The sequence below is a fragment of the Pristiophorus japonicus genome, chromosome 30 (assembly GCF_044704955.1).
Source record: "Pristiophorus japonicus isolate sPriJap1 chromosome 30, sPriJap1.hap1, whole genome shotgun sequence".
NCBI lineage: Eukaryota > Metazoa > Chordata > Chondrichthyes > Pristiophoridae > Pristiophorus > Pristiophorus japonicus.
In genome coordinates, this window is record NC_092006.1 from 6,715,636 (window position 1) to 6,738,962 (window position 23,327).

The 23,327-nt window shown below is 53.8% G+C and overlaps 2 protein-coding genes across 5 annotated transcripts in view; both read right to left on the reverse strand.

The window, feature by feature from the left end:
* The window catches only part of psmd4a (proteasome 26S subunit ubiquitin receptor, non-ATPase 4a), a 33,361-nt gene extending 31,679 nt beyond the window's left edge, over positions 1-1,682 (reverse strand). Inside the window, exon 1 of the mRNA XM_070868595.1 lies at positions 1,585-1,682. Within this exon, the coding sequence (XP_070724696.1) occupies positions 1,585-1,664 (80 nt within the window). The 5' untranslated portion in view covers positions 1,665-1,682. The remainder of the gene's footprint in view (positions 1-1,584) is intronic.
* An 11,188-nt stretch (positions 1,683-12,870) lies between these two features.
* LOC139240178 (phosphatidylinositol 4-phosphate 5-kinase type-1 alpha-like) overlaps positions 12,871-23,327 on the reverse strand; it is a 71,280-nt gene continuing 60,823 nt past the window's right edge. For 3 of the 4 annotated variants that reach the window (XM_070868596.1, XM_070868597.1, XM_070868599.1), the window contains 2 exons: positions 22,011-22,131; positions 12,871-14,505 (listed from right to left, as the gene is read on the reverse strand). In XM_070868596.1, coding sequence (XP_070724697.1) covers positions 14,503-14,505; positions 22,011-22,131 — 124 coding nt within the window. In that variant the 3' untranslated portion in view covers positions 12,871-14,502. The remainder of the gene's footprint in view (positions 14,506-22,010; positions 22,132-23,327) is intronic. The other variant, XM_070868598.1, reaches the window with a different exon arrangement.

A 23,327-nucleotide genomic window follows, 5' to 3' on the forward strand; every position in this document is an offset into this window, starting at 1 on the left:
ACTGGGGGAGGGGGGGGAAACTGGGGGGAGGGGGGGGGAAACTGGGGGAGGGGGGGGAAACTGGGGGAGGGGGGGGAAACTGGGGGAGGGGGGGAAACTGGGGGAGGGGGGGGGAAACTGGGGGAGGGGGGAAACGGGGGGGGGAACTGGGGGAGGGGGGGAAACTGGGGGAGGGGGGGAAACTGGGGGAGGGGGGGGAAACTGGGGGAGGGGGGGGGAAACTGGGGGGGAAACTGGGGGAGGGGGGGGAAACTGGGGGAGGGGGAGGAAACTGGGGGAGGGGGAGGAAACTGGGGGAGGGGGGGGAAACTGGGGAGGGGGGGGAAACTGGGGGAGGGGGGGGAAACTGGGGGAGGGGGGGGAAACTGGGGAGGGGGGGGGAAACTGGGGGAGGGGGGGGGAAACTGGGGGAGGGGGGGGGAAACTGGGGGAGGGGGGGGGAAACTGGGGGAGGGGGGGAAACTGAGGGGGGGGAAACTGGGGGAGGGGGAAACTGGGGGAGGGGGAAACTGGGGGAGGGGGGGAAACTGGGGGAGGGGGGAAACTGGGGGAGGGGGGGGAAACTGGGGGAGGGGGGGGGAAACTGGGGGAGGGGGGGGGGAAGGGGGGGAAACTGGGGGAGGGGGGGAAACTGGGGGAGGGGGGGAAACTGGGGGAGGGGGGGAAACTGGGGGAGGGGGGGAAACTGGGGAGGGGGGGAAACTGGGGGGGAACTGGGGGAGGGGGGGGAACTGGGGGGAGGGGGGGAACTGGGGGGAGGGGGGGGAACTGGGGGAGGGGGGGGAAACTGGGGGGAGGGGGGGGAAACTGGGGAGGGGGGGGAAACTGGGGGAGGGGGGGGAAACTGGGGGAGGGGGGGAAACTGGGGGAGGGGGGGGAAACTGGGGAGGGGGGGAAACTGGGGGAAACTGGGGGAGGGGGGGGAAACTGGGGGAGGGGGGGGAAACTGGGGGAGGGGGGGGAAACTGGGGGGGGGGAAACTGGGGGAGGGGGGGGAAACTGGGGGGGGGGGAAACTGGGGGAGGGGGGGGGAAACTGGGGGAGGGGGGGGGAAACTGGGGGAGGGGGGGGGGAAACTGGGGGAGGGGGGGGGGAAACTGGGGGAGGGGGGGGGGAAACTGGGGGAGGGGGGGGGGAAACTGGGGGAGGGGGGGGGGGGAAACTGGGGGAGGGGGGGGAAACTGGGGAGGGGGGGGGGAAACTGGGGGAGGGGGGGGGGGGAAACTGGGGGAGGGGGGGGAAACTGGGGGAGGGGGGGGGGAAACTGGGGAAGGGGGGGAACTGAGGAAGGGGGGAGGAACTGGGGAAGGGGGGGGGGAACTGGGGAAAGAGAGGGAGAGAGAAGGAAAGGAGAGAAAGAAAGAAGGAGAAAGAAAGAAGGGAAGGGAAGGAGAGCGAAGGGGAGAAGGAAGGGAAGGGAGAGCGGGCGGTGATGGAGGCCCGAGGCCTGGGCCGCGATGAGTCAGGGAGCGGGGTGTAAGGGGTTTGGGGTTTGGGGTTTATAGTTTGGGGTAGTGAGCCCCTCTCCTCCCGCGGCCTCTCTCCCTGCTCCCTGTCCGACCCCCGGACCCGCCCCTCACTCACCACACCATCGTACTCTCCAGCACCATTTTGACGCCTCCTTCATCCCCTACCAACCGCCCGCCGGCAGTCCCGCCTCCCATTGGCTATTCCAGCCCCCCTGCTCGCCTTCCATTGGCTCCTTCGCCGGCAGTCCCGCCTCCCCTTGGCTGTCCAGCTTCCCCCCCCCCCCGATATTGGCTCTTCCGCACGACAGTCCCATTGGTTCCCGTGCGGAGCGCCCCGCTTCTCATTGGCTAGCCTAGCCCCGTATGTCGCGGCCCATTGGCTCCTCCGCCCGACTGTCCCATTCGCTTCCCATTGGCTACTTAAAACACCCTATCGCTTTCCATTGGTTCCTACGCCGTCGTCCCACCTGTCATTGGCTCCTCAGCCCCACCAGTCCCACTCGCCTCCCATTGGTTCCTCCGCCGGCCTTCCCCGCCTCCCATTGGCTACCCTGGCCCCGTATACCGCGTCCCATTGGTTCCTCCGCCCGGCCGTCCCACTTGCTTCCCATTGGCTCTCCTCCGCGCTGCATGTTGGAAATTGTAGTCACTTTTTTGGGGGCTGAAATCGACTAAAATGGAGTCAATCCGCCGCGGGCGCCGTTTATTTCTTTGTGTGTGAACAATGCGCCTGGCGACGAGGAACGGTGTTTTTGAGGCGAATGAGGGCCTGCTCTTCTGGGAAAAACTACAATACCCAGCATCCTCCGGGAGAGCCGGTCGCGCCTGCGCGAGAGCTGCTGGGAGTTGTAGTTTCTCTCCTGTCTTTGTCTCTGGGACAAGAATGTGGCCTCTCCCCTCAATCTTGTTTGATCAGAATCCAGATGCAATTATTGGAGTCTTTAAGATCCAGGAAGTTCCCCCTCTCCCCTAAAGTGAGAGATTAAAGAGGATTTAAGTTGTGGATGCATTTAAGGGAAGGCTAGATAAGTAGACACCGCAAATCACTGGAGAAACCACCAACGATGTCTCCGCAAGATCCTGTGAATCTCCTGGGAGGACAGACGCACCAACGTTAGCGTCCTCGACCAGGCCAACATCCCCAGCATCGAAGCACTGACCACACTCGATCAGCTCCGCTGGGCAGGGCCACATTGGGCGCATGCCCCAGACACGAGACTCCCAAAGTGAGCGCTCTACTCGGAACTCCTTCACGGCAAACGAGCCAAAGGTGGGCAGAGGAAACGTTACAAGGACACCCTCAAAGCCTCCCTGATAAAGTGCAACATCCCCCACCGACACCTGGGAGTCCCTGGCCAAAGACCAGTCCGCCCTAAGTGGAGGAAGTGCATCCGGGAGGGCGCTGAGCACCTCGAGTCTCGTCGCCGAGAGCATGCAGAAACCAAGCGCAGGCAGCGGAAGGAGCTTGCGGCAAACCAGCCTCCCCCCTCCACAACCACTGTCTGTCCCTCCTGTAGTTATAGAAACATAGAAAATAGGTGCAGGAGGCGGCCATTTGGCCCTTCGAGCCTGCACCGCCATTCAATGAGTTCATGGCTGAACATGCAACTTCAGTACTCCATTCCTGCTTTCTCGCCATACCCCTTAATCCCCCGAGTAGTAAGGACTACATCTAACTCCTTTTTGAATATATTTAGTGAATTGGCCTCAACAACTTCCTGTGGTAGAGAATTCCACAGGTTCACCACTCTCTGGGTGAAGAAGTTTCTCCTCATCTCGGTCCTAAATGGCTTACCCTTTATCCTTAGACTGTGACCCCTGGTTCTGGACTTCCCCAACATTGGGAACATTCTTCCTGCATCTAACCTGTCTAAACCCATCATAATTTTAAACGTTTCTATGAAATCCCCTCTCATTCTTCTGAACTCCAGCGAATACAAGCCCAGTTGATCCAGTCTTTCTTGATAGGTCAGTCCCGCCATCCCAGGAATCAGTCTGGTGAACCTTCGCTGCACTCCCTCAATAGCAAGAATGTCCTTCCTCAAGTTAGGAGACCAAAACTACACAATACTCCAGGTGTGGCCTCACCCAAGGCCCTGTACAACTGTAGTAACACCTCCCTGCCCCTGTACTCAAATCCCCTCGCTATGAAGGTCAACATGCCATTTGCTTTCTTAACCACCTACTATACCTGCATGCCAACCTTCAATGACTGATGTACCATGACACCCAGGTCTCATTGCACCTCCCTTTTCCTAATCTGTCACCATTCAGATAAGTCTGTCTCTCTGTTTTTACCACCAAAGTGGATAACCTCACATTTATCCACATTATACTTCATCTGCCATGCATTTGCCCACTCACCTAACCTATCCAAGTCACTTTGCAGCCTCATAGCATCCTCCTCGCAGCACACACTGCCACCCAACTTAGTGTCATCCACAAATTTGGAGATACTACATTTAATCCCCTCGTCTAAATCATTAATGTAAACAGCTGGGGCCCCAGCACAGAACCTTGCGGTACCCCACTAGTCACTGCCTGCCATTCTGAAAAGTACACATTTACTCCTACTCTTTGCTTCCTGTCTGACAACCAGTTCTCAATCCACGTCAGCACACTACCCTCAATCCCATGTGCTTTAACTTTGCACATTAATCTCGTGTGGGACCTTGTCGAAAGCCTTCTGAAAGTCCAAATACACATCAACTGGTTCTCACTTGTCCACTCTACTGGAAACATCCTCAAAAAATTCCAGAAGATTTGTCAAGCATGATTTCCCTTTCACAAATCTATGCTGACTTGGACCTATCCTATCACCTATTTCCAAATGCGCTGCTATGACATCCTTAATAATTGATTCCATCATTTTACCCACTACTGAGGTCAGGCTGACCGGTCTATAATTCCGTTTTCTCTCCCTTTTTTAAAAAGTGGGGTTACATTGGCTACCCTCCACTCCATAGGAACTGATCCATAGTCTATGGAATGTTGGAAAATGACTGTCAGTGCATCCGCTATTTCCAAGGCCACCTCCTTAAGTACTCTGGGATGCAGTCCATCAGGCCCTGGGGATTTATCGGCCTTCAATCCCATCAATTTCACGACTAATAAGGATTTCCCTCAGTTCCTCCTTCACCCGAGAACTCACTTTTAGAGTGGAAGCAAGTCTTCCTCGATTTCGAGGGACCGCCTCTGATGATATCATCTCATGATTGCACTGACGACCATGCAGCACTCCTTCAGTACTGCACTGCAGTATCAGCCCATATTATGAACTCGAGAGGTATACATCCATAACCACCTAACAATTAAAAACAAAACTTGAATTTATATAGTGCCTTTCACAGCAACCGGACGTCTCAAAGCGCTTTACAGCCAATGAATATTTTTGGAGTGTGGCCACTGTTGTAATGTGAGTGCTGAAGACCAGGGAGGGAGTGGGTGGGTCAGTAGGAATATGCATGTTAGGCCTATGCAGTAGAGCCTGGTCTCCAATCGTCAAGCCCGTGTGGTGGCTGGTGTGCAACAACCACCTCACGTTAGAAGAACTCACGCACGGGCATCTTCCACCCTTTAAAATGAAGTTCGGGACCTGGCCCGCGTTGGTCATATCAGTCACCTTAGAACTCATGTTTAGTGTGGAAGTAAGTTATCCTCAACTCTGGGGCACTGCAACAATTAGACAGTCACTAGTAAATCCAATAGGGGGGTTACTTCTTTACCCAGAGAGTTGCGAGAATGTGGAACTCGCTGCCACAGGGAGTGGTTGAGGCGAATAGGGTAGATGCATTTAAGGGCAAGCTAGACAAGCAGAGGGATGGAGGAAGAGGTTTATGCTGATGGGGTGAGTCATATGCAGCATAAACACCTCCACGGACCAGTTGGGCTGAATTGCCCGTCTGTGTGCTGTAAATTCTCTCAATTGGTTAGCTTAAAAATTACATTTACAGAAACCAATTATAAAGGTTCCAGACAGGTTTGAGAGAAGCTTTGCACATAAATCAGCAGATGCAATTCCAGTTTTCAGATATCCAATAAAGTCAGACAGAGACACAGTGTTAGATAAACTGTCCATTTATATACAGATAGATACAAAGTCGATGGAAAGCTAGATATCTCGATTTTCACAAGTGAAAAAAAAAACATTTTCCTAAACAGAGATGAGACTAAACCTGCTTTATTCCAGTCGCACTGTAAATATTAACAGAAACAGCCTCACCCACTGGTCCATTAAATAAAGGCAGATTGCAATCAGATTTCGAAAGACACATGGCATAATTTTCTCTCCTCGCTTGATGTAACGCCGCCCCTCGAACCCGGCTGCCGACCTCATCCTGGTGCCCAATTCTCGCACGCGAGCCTAGGCAGTGTCAGCAGGCTGCTCGGCTGCAGAAGCATCACAGTTTGGCCCCCTCCCCCCCCCCCCCCCCCAACGCTGTGTTTGGGATCGTTAGCAAGATAGAAAGGGCCCGTGGTTGAGTTTTCCCCCTCAGTCCCAGTCCCTCCCCCAGGTGGGCATTGGATAGTGAGCAGGGTCCCTGACCGAGCTCGCACCACTCCCCATCCCTCCTTCCCTAACCCAAGGCGACTGGCAATTGCATCGTCCCTTGAGCGCCTCCGCAGCGGAGGTGGGTTAACCCGATGGCGGGGCCATGCGCGCGCGCACACACACAGCTATCCAGTCCGTGTGGCTCGGTATCACACTGTAGTCACTTCAGACAGCGAGGATTGGAGAGATCGCGGCGGAGGGGGGGGGGGGGGCATAAATCAGTGGGTTCCTGAACTGGGCACGTTTGGGTGGTCTCCCCCCACCCAGCTCCAGACCTAGTCTGTCCCACAAGCCTATTGGGACAGTGTGGAGACCTTTCATCGCATCGCTCTGGGCTGGAGTCGAACCCGGACGTCCCCCCCCAAGGGCGAATAGCTACGCAGAAACGACAGAGAGGGGTCACTTTAATTGGCACATCTCTAACACTTAGTATTTATAAAAAGAGGAGGGGGGGGGGGGTTATGGCAGGAGACGCCCTCGAACGGGATTAATAAAAGCATTCCGCATTCATGACACGAACAGAAACACTGGTCACATTCACACAGCAGCCAGATAGAAAAAGTCTAGAGCTGTTTTATTGCATAACATTCTCTCCGCCCGCCCGCCCCCTTCCCCCAACAGAACTTCACCACACGGCCTTCTCTTCGTACTATTTAGTGGATTGGCACTCCGACACAATTGGTATATTGTCAGGGGCACCATCGGGGGGTGGTCGACTGCGCAGCCAGAAGCTGCAATTCGGTTTTAGAGACAAGAGCGGCCACACCTGTTAATACTAGATGCACTTCTCAGGCCATAGCCCGAAGTGGTACAGGAGGCCATTCCTGCCTGTGTGGCTCTCGAAATACAATGCATGCAATGGAAAAGGAGCTGGTGGGAGGGGCAAGCGTCTGCAAACTGACAAAGGTCCACGGGTCAGTGGAGCGAGGGCGATTTTCCCCACTCGAGGGGAGCTCAGGGCAATCATACCCTGCGGCCGCAGACCCAGATTGAAATGGCAAGGCCAGCACAGACCCACTTCACATCAAGACAAGAAATTAAGGCACAGAAATAAACGACTTGCATTTCTATAGCACCTTCCACAACCTCAGGACATCCCAAAGCGCTTTACAGCCAATGAAGTACTTTTTTTTTGTGAAAGTGTGGTGACTGTTGTAATGTGGGAAACGCAGCAGCCAATTTGCGCACAGCAAGCTCCCAAAAACAGCAATGGGATAATCACTGGATAATTGTCCTTTTAAATAAAAAAAATGTGATGTTAATTGAATGACTAGCTATCATCCAAAAGACAGTGCAGTACTCCCTCAGTATCGCCCCTCTGACAGTGTGGTACTCCCTCAGTATCGTCCCTCTGACAGTGCAGTACACTCTCAGTACTGTCCCTCCGACAGTGTGGTACTCCCTCAGTATCGCCCCTCTGACAGTGCGGGACTCTCTCAGTATTGCCCCTGACAGTGTGGTACTCCCTCAGTATCGTCCCTCTGACAGTGCAGTACTCTCTCAGTACTGTCCCTCCGACAGTGTGGTACTCCCTCAGTATCGTCCCTCTGACAGTGCAGTACTCTCTCAGTACTGTCCCTCCGACAGTGTGGTACTCCCTCAGTATCGTCCCTCTGACAGTGCAGTACTCTCTCAGTACTGTCCCTCTGACAGTGCGGTACTCCCTCAGTATTGCCCGACAGTGTGGTACTCCCTCAGTATCGCCCCTCTGACAGTGCGGTACTCCCTCAGTATTGCCCGACAGTGTGGTACTCCCTCAGTATCGCCCCTCTGACAGTGCGGTACTCTCTCAGTATTGCCCCTGACAGTGTGGTACTCCCTCAGTATCGTCCCTCTGACAGTGCAGTACTCTCTCAGTACTGTCCCTCCGACAGTGTGGTACTCCCTCAGTATCGTCCCTCTGACAGTGCAGTACTCTCTCAGTACTGTCCCTCTGACAGTGCGGTACTCCCTCAGTATTGCCCGACAGTGTGGTACTCCCTCAGTATCGTCCCTCTGACAGTGCAGTACTCTCTCAGTACTGTCCCTCCGACAGTGCGGTACTCCCTCAGTATCGTCCCTCTGACAGTGCAGTACTCTCTCAGTACTGTCCCTCCGACAGTGCGGTACTCCCTCAGTATCGTCCCTCTGACAGTGCAGTACTCTCTCAGTACTGTCCCTCTGACAGTGCGGTACTCCCTCAGTATTGCCCGACAGTGTGGTACTCCCTCAGTATCGTCCCTCTGACAGTGCAGTACTCTCTCAGTATTGCCCCTGACAGTGTGGTACTCCCTCAGTATCGTCCCTCTGACAGTGCAGTACTCTCTCAGTATTGCCCCTGACAGTGCGGTACTCCCTCAGTACTGTCCCTCCGACAGTGTGGTACTCCCTCAGTACTATCCTTCCAACAGTGCAGTACTCCCTCAGTATCGCCCCTCCGACACTCCCTCAGTACCGTCCCTCCGTACTGACACCGGGGGAGTGTCGGCCTAGTTGTTTGGGCTCAAGTCCCTGGAGTGGGACTTGAACCCACAACCTTCTGACTCAGGTGGGAGTGCTACCCACCGAACCAAGGTGGGTGTCTAAGGAAGAAGAATGAGAAAGCTATGGAGAATGAAAGATAAAATGAAAACCCTCGGAAGGGAGCCAAGAGATATGGGAACAGTGGAGTTGAGGTGGGGGGGGGGGCATCTGATTAAATGGCAGAGCAGGCTCGAGGGGCCGTGTGGCCAATTGCTGCTCCTATCTCGTGTTCTTAAAAAACACATCTAACGAGTAACCCTTCAAAGCTGTCACTGTCCTGCAGACGAACACGGTAGCTAATTCAGCATTCACAAAATTGACCAGCTGTGAGCAGTGGTTTGCGGGGGGGGGGGGGGGGGGGAGGGGTGGGGGTGTGTGAATGTTGTGAGAGAGGTGGCCGCTCATATTTTGCCCATCGACCCCACCAGAGAGACCCAAGCGAGGTGGAAAAGGAGAGAGTGTCCTGCATGCCAGGAGTGCTTTTTACAGCACAAAGAGCGAGGCACAGAAAGCCGTCCAAAAGCATGGGAAGATCCCTGCACGCGCACGGTGGGGGGGGGGGGGGGGGGATGTGCGATTTCCTTCCGCACGGTCTTTCTCTCTGTCAGATGCTGACTGACCCCACAGCGGGCTTACAGTATTTATTTGCAGGTTTGCCCTTCGATAGCGATGGGACTGAAGCATCCTTTGAAGGTGGGGGTGGGAGGTTCGAGTTGACACAGGTCGACGGTGCCAGCCGCAATCCCGCATCACCTCCTGGGTATTCCGCCGGATATTCGACTCTGGGGGCATCGCGGCAGTGCCCCCCCCCCCCCCCCCCCATATCCTCGTCTGGGATCACCCACAAGGGGGCGTTCTTCCAACCAGAGGTCATTGGACAGAGATCAGGAGGGGGAATTCTAGTGGGTTCTCCCCCCACCCACCCCCCCTCTCCTCTCTAGCCCCAAGAACACAGTGAGCAAAGCCCGACTGTAGTGGGGCCCCAGCAGGATCAGCCGACAGCCCAGGCTGGGAGAGGGCCCAGCAGCTTTGGCCCTGTGTGGCTCAGTACCACACCGGGGAAACTCACCGACTTTTTCCTTCAAGAAACTGCGATTAGGTAACAGTAAAGCTCCCTCTACACTGTCCCATCAAACACTCCCAGGGCAGGTACAGCACGGGGTTAGATACAGAGTAAAGCTCCCTCTACACTGTCCCATCAAACACTCCCAGGGCAGGTACAGCACGGGGTTAGATACAGAGTAAAGCTCCCTCTACACTGTCCCATCAAACACTCCCAGGGCAGGTACAGCACGGGGTTAGATACAGAGTAAAGCTCCCTCTACACTGTCCCATCAAACACTCCCAGGGCAGGTACAGGGGGTTAGATACAGAGTAAAGCTCCCTCTACACTGTCCCATCAAACACTCCCAGGGCAGGTACAGGGGGTTAGATAGAGAGTAAAGCTCCCTCTACACTGTCCCATCAAACACTCCCAGGCCAGGTACAGGGGGTTAGATAGAGAGTAAAGCTCCCTCTACACTGTCCCATCAAACACTCCCAGGGCAGGTACAGCACAGGGTTAGATACAGAGTAAAGCTCCCTCTACACTGTCCCATCAAACACTCCCAGGGCAGGTACAGCACAGGGTTAGATACAGAGTAAAGCTCCCTCTACACTGTCCCATCAAACACTCCCAAGGCAGGTACAGGGGGTTAGGTACAGAGTAAAGCTCCCTCTACACTGTCCCATCAAACACTCCCAGGGCAGGTACAGCACAGGGTTAGATACAGAGTAAAGCTCCCTCTACACTGTCCCATCAAACACTCCCAGGGCAGGTACAGCACAGGGTTAGATACAGAGTAAAGCTCCCTCTACACTGTCCCCATCAAACACTCCCAAGGCAGGTACAGCACAGGGTTAGATACAGAGTAAAGCTCCCTCTACACTGTCCCATCAAACACTCCCAGGGCAGGTACAGCACAGGGTTAGATACAGAGTAAAGCTCCCTCTACACCGTGCGGGTGAGGGGACGAGTGAGTATCCCTCTCACTCACTCCAAGGCTTTATAACTGTAACCAACACTCGTTAGGTCACAGCTGGAGTTCTGACGGTGCACATTTAACCGCTAACATTACACAAGGTCTATGCAGAGATTTTTTAAACAGTGCATGACAAACAGCAGGGTTGTAACAGAAAGGCCATGATACAAAACTACATCCCGTGTAGGACAGGAGCTTTAATTTAAAAAAATGTAAATAGTTCACCCACTTAATTCAGAGGAGTCCAGCTGTCTAGGCTGAGGGTCTGAGCTCCCGTGGATGGGACACGACACTGCTATAATGATAGGCAGGGCACTGCGCGTGATCAGTTTATTTAATCACCTCGTACATCACCAAGGTTCCTTCCCCCCCCCCCCCCCCCCCCCACCGCTACCTTTATTAGCCGAGGCATAGAATACAAAAGCAGGGAGGTTATGCTTGAACTGAACAAAACACTGGTTAGGCCACAGCTGGAGTACTGCGTGCAGTTCTGGTCACCGCATTACAGGAAGGACATGATTGCACTGAAGAGGGTACTGAGGAGATTTACCAGGATGTTGCCGGTAGTGGAGAATCTTAGCTATGAGGAAAGATTGGATAGGCTGGGGTTGTTTTCCTTGGAACAGAGGAGGCTGAGGGGAGACCTCATTGAGGTGTATAAAATGATGAGGGGCCTGGATAGAGTGGATAGGACGGATCTGTTCCCTTGGCAGAGGGAACAACCAGCAGGGAGCATAGATTTAAAGTAATTGGGGGGAGGTTTAGAGGTGATTTGAGGGGAAATGTCTTCACCCAGAGGGTGGTGGAGGTCTGGGGTGGAACTCGCTGCCTGAAAGGGTGGTAGAGGCAGAAACCCTCACCACATTTAAAGTACCTGGATGTGCGCTTGAAGTGCCGTAACCTACAGGGCTACGGACCGAGAGCGGGAAAGTGCGATTAGGCTGGGTGGCTCTTTGTCGGCCGGCACGAACACTGTGGGCCGAAATGGTCTCCTTCCGCGCTGTAAATGTCTACGATCCTACATCCAAACGGCGAGGGAAGAGGGTCGAACACACACTTAATTCCCGCCACGTTCGATCGCCCACCCCACCCCCGTCCTCAATACCGCTGTCACTGGGGTACTACGCCAAGAGCTGTGGCATCGTCCTATCCTCTGCCAATCCCCACACCCACGAGCAGACCATCCTCCGTGTACGCAAGCCCTCAAGAGCCAAGAGGTGGGGCGGAGTTCAAAACGTTAAAAAGTGATGCCCATCCTCATCGAACATCCCCGATACTTTTCGGAACAGACAGCGGTCAGGAACAGCAAAGCCCAGCGGAGATTTTGACACCTCTCAACTTAGGGAACGCCGAGGCCTGTGCGTGTACCCCAACCCTCGCCTCCTGTGCTGTTGCTCCGAACAATGAAACACAAACCAGGCCCCAAACCCGGCTCGCCCCAATCCCCAAACCAGCGTTGCACAACCTCTGGCACCTTTAGCCAAAGAACCGCTTCAACAGGTAAAACAAATATCGACTCGAGGCCCAATTGGAAAGGTTCCGCTCCTCCCACACATACCCCAAGCGAACGGCACAGTTCTGACAAGCTAAACCACTTCCGTTATCAAAATCCAGTGTTCAAAGAGTTCAAATAAAGTCCTGAGATGACACACTGGGATTGTGTTGCCGAAGTGACACTGTTGCTCAACCTCAACGAGCCTTTGAGGGGCTGCCTACGATGATGATGCTACCCACCTCGTTCTGACACGGAAACGGGAGACCCGCGCCAACCTGTCCACTGAGCATTATGGGGGAAGAGGGGCGCGAGCAAGTTTTGACTTTTACCCCATTTCGCAACCCCCTCCCCCACCTTTCCAAAAAGGCACTGACTCCCGGCGGGCTGCGCTTCCTCACCTGCACTCGCGCTGCTGCCGCTGGGCTATTCGACTGTAGGGGGCATCACGGCCGGGGGAGGGGGGGGGGGGCTAAAGCGCACTTGCTTGCGGTTTTGAGGAACGCCGAGGCTGGATTATACGCGGCCTCAGCTCGGCGGAGACTGTAATAAAACCGTACACGACCGACGGGGTGGGGAAGAACGGGTCCTTGGGGGTTTAAACGCTTCGCCCCAAGAACAACGGAACTTCCAACAGCGCGACGCTCCCTCAGCAGGGCAGGGGGAGGGCGAGAATCACAGCTCGAAAACAGACGTCAATTCTCCCGACAATTTTAAATCCACTGCACACGTTGGGACTTGAGGGAGGGGGTGGAGATTTTAAAAAAGAGAGATATAGGAATCAATGCTGGTTGGGTTTGGGGTGGGAAAAGATCGAATTCAATCGTGGGGGGGGGAAGGAAAAGGGAGAATAATCTTTTCAAGACTGAAAAGTCCACGAGAGAAAAATCGGCACTTCAATGTAGTAGATAAAGAAAGTAAAAAGATCCTGCAACTTTGCACATACAATTGACCTGCTCTGCTGCACGGGCCTAGTGCGCACATATCGCAGTGTGGTCTGGGCCCAAACTCCCACCTCTCCTGGGCTCCGATCACATCCCTCTACAATCTCCTTCGCCCCGAACTCGCCGCTCCTGCTGTATCTCCCAATCACAGGTCTCCAGTCGTCCTGGTCGACCCTTGCCACTGGACCAGGACCTCGCTCTGTCAAGCCCCGTGTGGTGGCTGGTGTGCACCGGTCATCCCCACGTTAAAAAAATCCACCCACAGGCATCTTCCACCCTTCAGGATGGAGTTCCGGATCTGGAATATTAGGTCCTTACTACTAGGGGGTTCAAGGGGTATGGTGAGAAAGCAGGAATGGGGTATTGAAGTTGCATGTTCAGCCATGAACTCATTGAATGGCGGTGCAGGCTCGAAGGGCCGAATGGCCTACTCCTGCACCTAGTTTCTATGTTTCCTTCATTGAAACACCTGTGAACTCATCCTTTTTCGGCGTGGAAGCAAGTCATCCTCGCTTCGAGGGACCGCCTATGATGATACAATTGAGAATACTGCAGCAGATCTGTACACGTCACAGCGGCACATACACACGAGTCTCCGTAACATCTCGACACCCGCTGGGATCCCACAGCATCTGCTGATTTTCTCTCTCTCTCATCTTTCAGACACCCATCTACTTTTTCCATTTTTTTCCCCGAATTTATTTTAAAAAAAGTCTTGAATCACAAGGCAAAGAAAGGCAAAAACCCCTCCCGCTAGTTCCCCAACTCGGTAACAAAAAGCCGAGTTTCTTAAATACAACGCCCATAAATATCAGGAGTACGCGCGCGCGCGCACACACACAAACGGTTTGTAAAATAGGACGACAAAGTTAGAGGTGGTGCGGGGGTTTTGGATGATTAAAATAGAGAGAGAATAAAGTGTCTAATATAGACATTTAATCAGGAAGAGAAGGGAACAGTTGGGCAAGGCGGGTGGCGTAGGGGAAAGAGTATCCTGGTGGATTAATGAATGGAGCGTCCTTTTTTTTCCCGGTTCGATAGAAAAGCAGCGAAAAGTTCCTTGGAATTGTTCGCAAGTCTCTTGGGAAAGGATTTAAACTGTTGTTTATATATATATATATATATATAAAAAAAAAAGTTAGATACCACAACCCCCCCACCCCACAATGCACAGCCTCCTGATTTAGCGGACGCAATCCCGATCGGAAGAGAATGCGCATGTCAAACGAGCGATGCCAGAGGCCGTTGCGATTGCTGAGCTGGGCGGGAAGAGGGTGAGGAAGCACATTTTTAAAAAACTGCAGAGAGAGAGGACCCACACGCCCACACACTTTCCCCCGGTCCGTACAAGTTTCTGCTTAAAATAAACTGCCCGTTAGAACCTCCTTTTTCCTTCTGTAGCCGCGGGGTGGTGCTGGGGAGGGGAAAGGGGGAGTTCCTGGATTATAAAAAGGATTCGACCCACACAGAGCGGGCAGGTAGACGGGAGTTCATCGGATGCAGAGTTTACACACCGCCCAGGTCACTGAAACAGAAAGAAAAGACAGAGTTACTCTCTTGTAGAAAGGGGCTTTTAAAAAAAATAAATGGTGAGCAGTCTTCCTGGGAATCCGTGCAGTCTGGTTGTAGCATGTGTCAGGAACCGCTGCTCACCCTTACACCAGCCTGCCCTGTGACGTGAAACAACTTGTATTTATAAAGCGCCTCTAATATAGTGTATGGCTCAGAGACATGGACCATGTACAGTAGACACCTCAAATCGCTGGAGAAATACCACCAACGATGTCTCCGCAAGATCCTGCAAATCCCCTGGGAGGACAGACGCACCAACGTTAGCGTCCTCGACCAGGCCAACATCCCCAGCATCGAAGCACTGACCACACTCGACCAGCTCTGCTGGGCAGGGGCCACATTGTCCGCATGCCCCCGACACGAGACTCCCAAAGCGAGCGCTCTACTCGGGAACTCCTTCACGGCAAACGAGTCAAAGGTGGGCAAAGGAAACGTTACAAGGGACCACCCTCAAAGCCTCCCTGATAAAATGCAACATCCCCACCAACACCTGGGAGTCCCTGGCCAAAGACCAGTCCGCCCTAAGTGGAGGAAGTGTATCCGGGAGGGCACTGAGCACCTCGAGTCTCGTCGCCGAGAGCGTGCAGAAACCAAGCGCAGGCAGCGGAAGGAGCGTGCGGCAAACCAGTCCCACCCTCCACTTCCCTCAACCACTGTCTGTCCCACCTGTGACAGGAACTGTGCCTCTCGTATTGGACTGTTCAGCCACCTAAGGACTCATTTTAAGAGTGAAAGCAAGTCTTCCTCGATTCTGAGGGACTGCCTATGATGTAGTAATGCAAGCCTGTCTTTCTTCCACAGGAGGGCAATTGGACAAAAACTGACACCGAGCCACACAAGGAGACATTAGCACAGGTGACCAAAAACTGGATCAGAGGTCGATGTTAAGCAACGTCTTAAAGGAGAAAGGGGTGGAGAGGTTTAGGGAGGGGATTCTATAGCTGACTGCGCAATTCTTAGGAGGGCTCATTTCAGCTGGGACCCTTGCAGATATTTTAGGATTCGGATTATCAATGGCCCCAGTGCGACTTTTAAAGCCTGGCTGATTCACCAGACTGATTCCCGGGATGGCAGGACTGACATATGAAGAAAGACTGGATCGACTAGGCTTATATTCACTGGAGTTTAGATGAATGAGAGGGGATCTCATCGAAACATATAAGATTCTGACGGGACTGGACAGGTTAGTTGCGGGAAGAATGTTCCCGATGTTGGGGAAGTCCAGAACCAGGGGTCACAGTCTAAGGATAAGGGGTAAGCTATTTAGGACCGAGATGAGGGGAAACTTCTTCACCCAGAGAATTGTGAATCTGTGGAATTCTCTACCACAGAGAGTTGTTGAGGCCAGTTCGTTGGATATATTCAAAAGGGAGTTAGATGTGGCCCTTACGACTAAAGGGATCAAGGGGGTATGGAGAGAAAGCAGGAATGGGGCACTGAAGTTGCGTGATCAGCCATGATCATATTGAATGGTGGTGCAGGCTCGAAGGGCCGAATGGCCTGCTCCTGCCCCTATTTTCTATGTTTCTAAAGCCCGTTTGGTTTTACAGCTCACCAATCACAGAGCCACGAAACAGAGAGAGAGAGAGAGAGAGAGAGAGAGAGAGAGAGAGAGAGAGAGAGAGAGAGAGAGAGAAAAAGAGAGAGAAAGGTCTTCGGGTCTCCAAGGGGCTGCCATTGTGTCACTGGGATGGGGGAGCTAGCGCTCTGCGATCACAAACTACAACTCGCCTCTATACAGCCCCATTTTAACGTCGCAAGGAACTTCCCAGGAGTGGGAATCAGGCAACACACCGCGGCCATGATCCAGCAGGGATCGCTACCCTCCGCTATACTGTGCGGCTGGCCTGCGTTACCGTTTGGGCCACGGAAAGTAGGAATGAAATCGCATTGATAAGCTCCTTGCATATCCTCAGACGTCGCAAAAGCGCTCGACAGCCGATCAAATACTTTTGAAGCCCTATAGCCCTTCGAGATCTCTGTGTCCCTCCAATTCTGGTCTCTTGTGCATCCCCCGATTTAAATCACAGGACAGGCCCATAAGTTGGTTAAAAAGGCTTACGGAATACTTGCCTTTACTAGCCGAGGTATAGAACACAAGAGCAGGGAGGTTTATGCTAGAACTGTAACCAACACTCGTTGGGTCACAGCTGGAGTACTGCGTGCAGTTCTGGTCACCACATTACTGGAAGGAGATTGCACTAGAGAAGGTACAGAGGAGATTTACCAGGATGTTGCACTAGAGAGGGTACAGAGGAGATTTACCAGGATGTTGCACTAGAGAGGGTACAGAGGAGATTTACCAGGATGTTGCACGAGAGAGGGTACAGAGGAGATTTACCAGGATGTTGCACTGGAGAGGGTACAGAGGAGATTTACCAAGATGTTGCACTGGAGAGGGTGCAGAGGAGATTTACCAAGATGTTGCACTAGAGAGGGTACAGAGGAGATTTACCAAGATATTGCACTGGAGAGGGTACAGAGGAGATTTACCAGGATGTTGCACTGGAGAGGGTACAGAGGAGATTTACCAAGATGTTGCACTGGAGAGGGTACAGAGGAGATTTACCAGGATGTTGCACTGGAGAGGGTGCAGAGGAGATTTACCAGGATGTTGCACGAGAGAGGGTACAGAGGAGATTTACCAGGATGTTGCACTAGAGGGGGTACAGAGGAGATTTACCAGTAATTGCACTAGTGAGGGTACAGAGAAGATTTACCAGTAATTGCACTAGAGAGGGTACAGAGAAGATTTACCAGTAATTGCACTAGTGAGGGTAGAGAGGAGATTTACCAGGATGTTGCACGAGAGAGGGTACAGAGGAGATTTACCAGGATGTTGTACTAGAGATGGTACAGAGGAGATTTACCAGGATGTTGCCAGGACTGGAGAATTTTAGCGATGATGAAAGATTGGATAGGCTGGGGTTGTTTTCTTTGGAGCAGAGGAGGCTGAGGGGAGATTTAATTGAGGTGTATAAAATTATGAGGGGCCTGGATAGAGTGGATAGGACGGACCTGTTTCCCTTAGCAGAGGGGTCAACAACCAGGGGGCAGATAGTGAAAGTAATTGGGGGGAGGTTTAGAGGGTATTTGAGAGGAAATGTCTTCACCCAGAGGGTGGTGGGGGTCTGGGGTGGAACTCACTGCCTGAAAGGGTGGTAGAGACAGAAGCCCTCACCACATTTAAAAAGTACCTGGATGTAACACTTGAAGTGCGGTAACCTACAGGGCTACGGACCGAGAGCTGGAAAGTGGGATTAGGCTGGGTGGCTCTTTGTCGGCCTGCGCAGACACGATGGGCCGAATGGTCTCCTTCCGTGCTGTAAATTTCTGTGCTTTTATGACTATTTGCGGCCGTGCCTTCAGCTGCATGGGCCCCAAGCTCTGGAATTCCCTCACTCAACCTCTCTCTCTCTCTCCTCCTTTAAGACGCTCCTTAAAACCGGGCCTCTTTGACCCAGCTTTTGATCGCCTCTCCTGATATCTCTATGCGGCTCGGGGTGAAATTTTGTATCAAGTTCGCTCTGGTGAAGCGCCGTGGGACGCTTTGCTGCATTAAAGGCGCCGTATAAATGCAAGTTGTTGTTGTAGGCACACCCCGTGGGATCTTGCCATGCACAAATTCTGCCCAGAGCAACTGATGAATAACTAGTTGATGTTTTGTTTGATGGCGTCGGTTGAGAGATAAACGTTGGCCCCTAGGACACCGGGGAGAACTCGTCTTCCAAAAGCGGCCGTAGGATCTTTTATCTCCACCCGAGGGGGCAGTCGGGGCCCTCGGTTTAACGTCTCACCCGACAGATGGCACACCTCCGATGGCGCGGCACTCCCTCGGTAAGCCACGGGCGCTCGAATCGGTCAGAACAACCCGCGTCCCCTGGCGTCAACGCTCCAACGAGGCTCGTGTCTCCAAAAATGGATGGTGGGAGATGGAAGTGGAAAGTGAGAAAATGAGGCAGCGGGCAAAATGGTGCCAACGCGAGGCCAGGGGTGGGGGGGGGGGTTTGTGGGTGAGAACTTACGTTGCCGTCCTCGGGATCGCCAGTTGCCGGAGACTTTGGCAGGCACGGGGCGCGAGGGAATACTGGCGACGAACAAATCCAATACCTTTCCTCCAAGAACTGGCACAGGTTTAGCACAAAAGCAAGGAGACAAATAGCAGAACAGGGCAACACCGCAGGCAGCAGAGAGAATAAAAAGAACGAGATATTAGGCCAATTCAAGCAGCGCGGAAGGACGTCAACAATAGCAACTGTTAGTTAAAGCGAGACGGCGTTTTTTTTTTTTTAAGTCCACGTGGACCACATTACGGGACGTGCGGCTCGTTCCCGCGTAACTTTGCTTCGAGGTTGATCACCCCATCAGCTAGTACAGGTAGACCAGACTGTTGTAACACACCTCGATAATCGTGGATCGAATAAAAACCGAACATAAGAAATAGGAGCAGGAGTCGGCCATTCGGCCCCTCGAGCCCGCTCCGCCATTTAATAAGATCATGGCTGATCTTCGACCTCAACTCCACGTTCCCGCCCGATCCCTCGATTCCCCGAGAGTCTAAAAATCTATCGATCTCAGCCTTGAATATACTCAACGACTGAGCCTCCATAGCCCTCTGGGGTAGAGAATTCCAAAGATTCACCCCCCTCCGAGTGAAGAAATTCCTCCTCATCTCAGTCCGAAATGGCCGAGCCCTTATCCTGAGACTGTGTGACCCCTGGTTCTAGACTCCCCAGCCCCGGGGGGAAACATCCTCCCTGCATCTACCCTGTCAATCCCTGTCAGAATCTTGTGTTTCAATGAGATCACCTCTCATTCTTCTAAATTCCAGAGTATAGACCCATTCTACACAATCTCTCATAAGACAGCCCTCTCATCCCAGGAATCAATCTATTGAACCTCCGATGTACCGCCTCCAATGCATTGTGAAATCTCAGGAATACAAGAGGGGGGGGGGGGGCGGAACGGGGAAAGGAACGGGGGGAGGGGCGGAACGGGGAACGGGCGGGGGGAGGGGCGGAACGGGGAACGGGCGGGAACCGTGGGAGGGGGGAACGGTCGGGGCCCGGGGGAGAGGGGGGAACAGTCGAGGACGGGGGAGAAATTCAGGGTCCAGTTGGGGGGTGAAATAAAAAGATTAAATGGGAACAGAAGTGATCTGTTCGCTCACTGGGGTGCGGAGCAGTGGCCAGTGACTGCGACTCCTCACACTAATCTAGTCTTGGTCCAAACACACAGGCGGGGCGGAAGGAGACGCGTTGGCACCGAGAGGCCTCGTGGCTCAGGTAAGGTGGCCACAAGTGAAATTAGAAGCGAGTGTAGGAGCCCTTGGATATTTCTGCTCTCCCGAAGCCTGCCTTCTCGCGCCCGTCTCAATTCACAACGATGCTGGGCACCTCTCTTGGGTTCCAGGCAGCGAGTGTTACCTTGCTGCGCCTCCGGGGCAGAACACGTGTACCGCACAGAAAGAGTCCATTGAGCCCACTGATCTGTGCCAGGGTTTATGCTCCACACCAGCCCCCTCCCACCCCTCCAGCTCACCCCCATCCTCATATCCGTCTATCCCTTTCTCCCTCATGTGTTTATCCAGCTTCCCCTTAAATGCATCGATCCTATTCGCCTCAACTCCTCCCTGTGGCAGCGAGTTCCACATTCTCACCGCTCTCTGGGTAAAGCAGTTTCTCCTGAATTCCCCATTGGGTTTATTAGTGACTATCCTTTATGATACAGGGAGGATGTTTTCCCCGGGCTGGGGAGTCTAGAACCAGGGGTCTCACAGTCTCAGGATAAGGGGTCGGCCATTTAGGACTGAGATGAGGAGGAATTTCTTCACTCAGAATCTTTGGAATTCTCTGCCCCAGAGGGCTGTGGAGGCTCAGTCGGTGAGTATATTCAAGACCGAGGGATCGAGAGATTTTTCGATATTAAGGGAGTCAAGGGATATGGAGTTTGGGCGGGAAAGTGGAGTAGAGGTCGAAGATCAGCAGTGATCTCACTGAATGGCGGAGCAGGCTCGAGGGGCCGAATGGCCGACTCCCAACTCTTATTTATATCCCTTAGTTTTAGACTCAAGTGGAAATGTTTTCTCTTCAAGAGCTGCAACAATTGCACGTTCAAGGCTCCAGATACACCACACCCAAACAAACCCCCGGCTAGCCTCGGGGACAGCAGGCAAAGCCGGGAGAGGGGATTGGACGCCAATCGAGGTTCAGGGACCGCTCCGGGTCCTGCCGCACGGATGCGAGAGAGAGGGGAGAGGACCCGGGTCAGCCTGGGCTTCGATGCCACACGCGGTTGAACAGGGAAGGATGGAAAGGAAGGAAGAAAGAGACATTACTTCGAACTTATAGCTCAAATCAAAGTGACCAGAAGGAAATAAACTGGTAAATAGTACAACCGAACATGAGCAATAATGAACAGTGTGCCGGCCGGATGAGTACGAGAGTGGGTTAGTGGCTGTTATATCTTCAGTACAACTCACAAACACACACACTCACAGCCTTAAGATGGCAGAACACTCGGGAACTCCAGACAGGTGACCAGTTCCCTCTTTTATTATAAACAGCACTGGCTGCAGTGCTGCAGGAGCCCATCGGATGGAGCTATATATATTAGATAGTTTTGATACACCAGTAGCATACCCTACATCCAACGTACCGGAAACAAATCCAAGAGAAAGTCAGAATTTAAGTCAAGAGTCCGGCAGACAAACAGTCCGAAGTTAGAGAGAGAGTTCAAATGGAAATCAAGGGCATCCCTTGGAGGAAAACTTTCCTCAGGATCAGCCTCGAATGAGTCGACACCATCTTTGGCAGGTTCTGTTCAAGAGCGAAGGTATCCTCTTTGAAACAGAAAACAAATGGCTCAGTTTGATTTGTAAATAAGTCCATTTCTTTTATGTATAACTGTACAAGTTATGTATGAAGATCGTTTGTTATAATTACTTCTTCATTAAGGAGGGAGAGGTGTAATATTGTGTAATATATATAGATATAGCTCCATCTGGTGGACTCATGTGGCACTACAGCCAGTGCTGTTTATAATAAAGAAAGGAACTGGTCACCTGGCGAGAGTTCCTGAGTGTTCTGCCATCTTGAGGCTGTGTGCGCGTTTGTGAGTTGCGCTGAAGATATAACAGTGGCCATTAGTAAAAGCGGTGCGGTTAGGAGTGAGGATTTTGCTACTTGGAGAGACTGGCACAGCCGAATACCCAGCCGCGGGGTGGGCTATTGCAACCGGCCAGCAAGAGCAGCCCGGGTAGATCGGCATTGCGTTGTCAACAGGGGGCTGCGAATGAGGAGGGGGAAACCGGCCCCTCGGTTTAATCTCACCTGCAGGACAGCCAAGTTCCGACACAGTGGGTGCGATGCTCCGAATGCAAAGCCGTGCTCCGGATGAGGGGCTGCCCCCTGCCACCCCCCCGCCCCCCCCCCCACCCACCCGCCCCGCGGTACTTACGAAGCAGATTTCGGTTTCGAGCAGCGTGTCACGGTGCTGCATGCCTTCCTCTGCTTTTGACGCAACGGACAGCTCTGAAAGGGGGATCCCCGCCGCCGGCTCCGAAACAATTGGAGAGATACTGGGGGAGGAGGTGGGGAGGGTGGAGGGAGAGGGAGGGAGGAAGAAAGGACAGGTGTTAAACACCTGAAGAGTCATGTCCTTCTGTGGGGTTTTTTAACTATAAAAGAATGGAAAAAATACACTCTGGGCGAGGGGCTATTCCGACCCGACCACGGCAGTCAGTAAAGGTCGCGCGCGAGGTGGAAATCACATCAACGGGTTAGCGGATAAACCACAGGGGGGGGGGGGTTCTGGCTTGTGTCAGCCGTGGCTCAGTGGGTAGCACACGCGCCTCGGAGTCAGAAGGTCGTGGGTTCAAGTCCCCGCTGCGGAGACTTGGGCACATAATCCAGGCCGGCACTCCCAATGCCAGGACCGAGGGAGCGCCGCACCGTCGGAGGGGCGGGGCCGAGGGAGCGCCGCACCGGCGGAGGGGCGGGGCCGAGGGAGCGCCGCACCGTCGGAGGGGCGGGGCCGAGGGAGCGCCGCACCGTCGGAGGGGCGGGGCCGAGGGCGCGCCGCACCGTCGGAGGGGCGGGGCCGAGGGCGCGCCGCACCGTCGGAGGGGCGGGGCCGAGGGCGCGCCGCACCGTCGGAGGGGCGGGGCCGAGGGCGCGCCGCACCGTCGGAGGGGCGGGGCCGAGGGCGCGCCGCACCGTCGGAGGGGCGGGGCCGAGGGAGCGCCGCACCGTCGGAGCCGAGGGAGCGCCGCACCGTCGGAGGGGCGGGGCCGAGGGAGCGCCGCACCGTCGGAGGGGCCGTTTTCGGATGAGTTCGCAAATTGGCTGCCGTGTTTCCTACATTACAACAGTGACTTCACTTCAAATGCACTTCATTGGTTGTAAAGCACTTTGGGACATCTTGGTCGTGAAAGGCGCTATAGAAATTCATTCTGGCCTAACCTACAACTTCTGGTATTATGGTTTCCAGCATGGCTATTCCACCAGTGATGGCCTCGCCAGTGTTGCCCTGCCAAACTCTGGCGCTTGGAGGCGATGTTGCCCTCGTGGAGCACCTCCAAACCATTTCACACGACCCTATCAATTTGCCCGACGTTGTACCCAGAGGACAGTGTGACGTGACAGGAGAATGTGTGGGAAAGTGCTGAGGTTATGTCACAGCACGTAGATCTCCCCAGCCAGTTCTAGACTGAATGAATCACCCTCACCGCGGCCAAGGTGTCCAAATCAAGTCCCGGAATGGAAGAATTAGGAG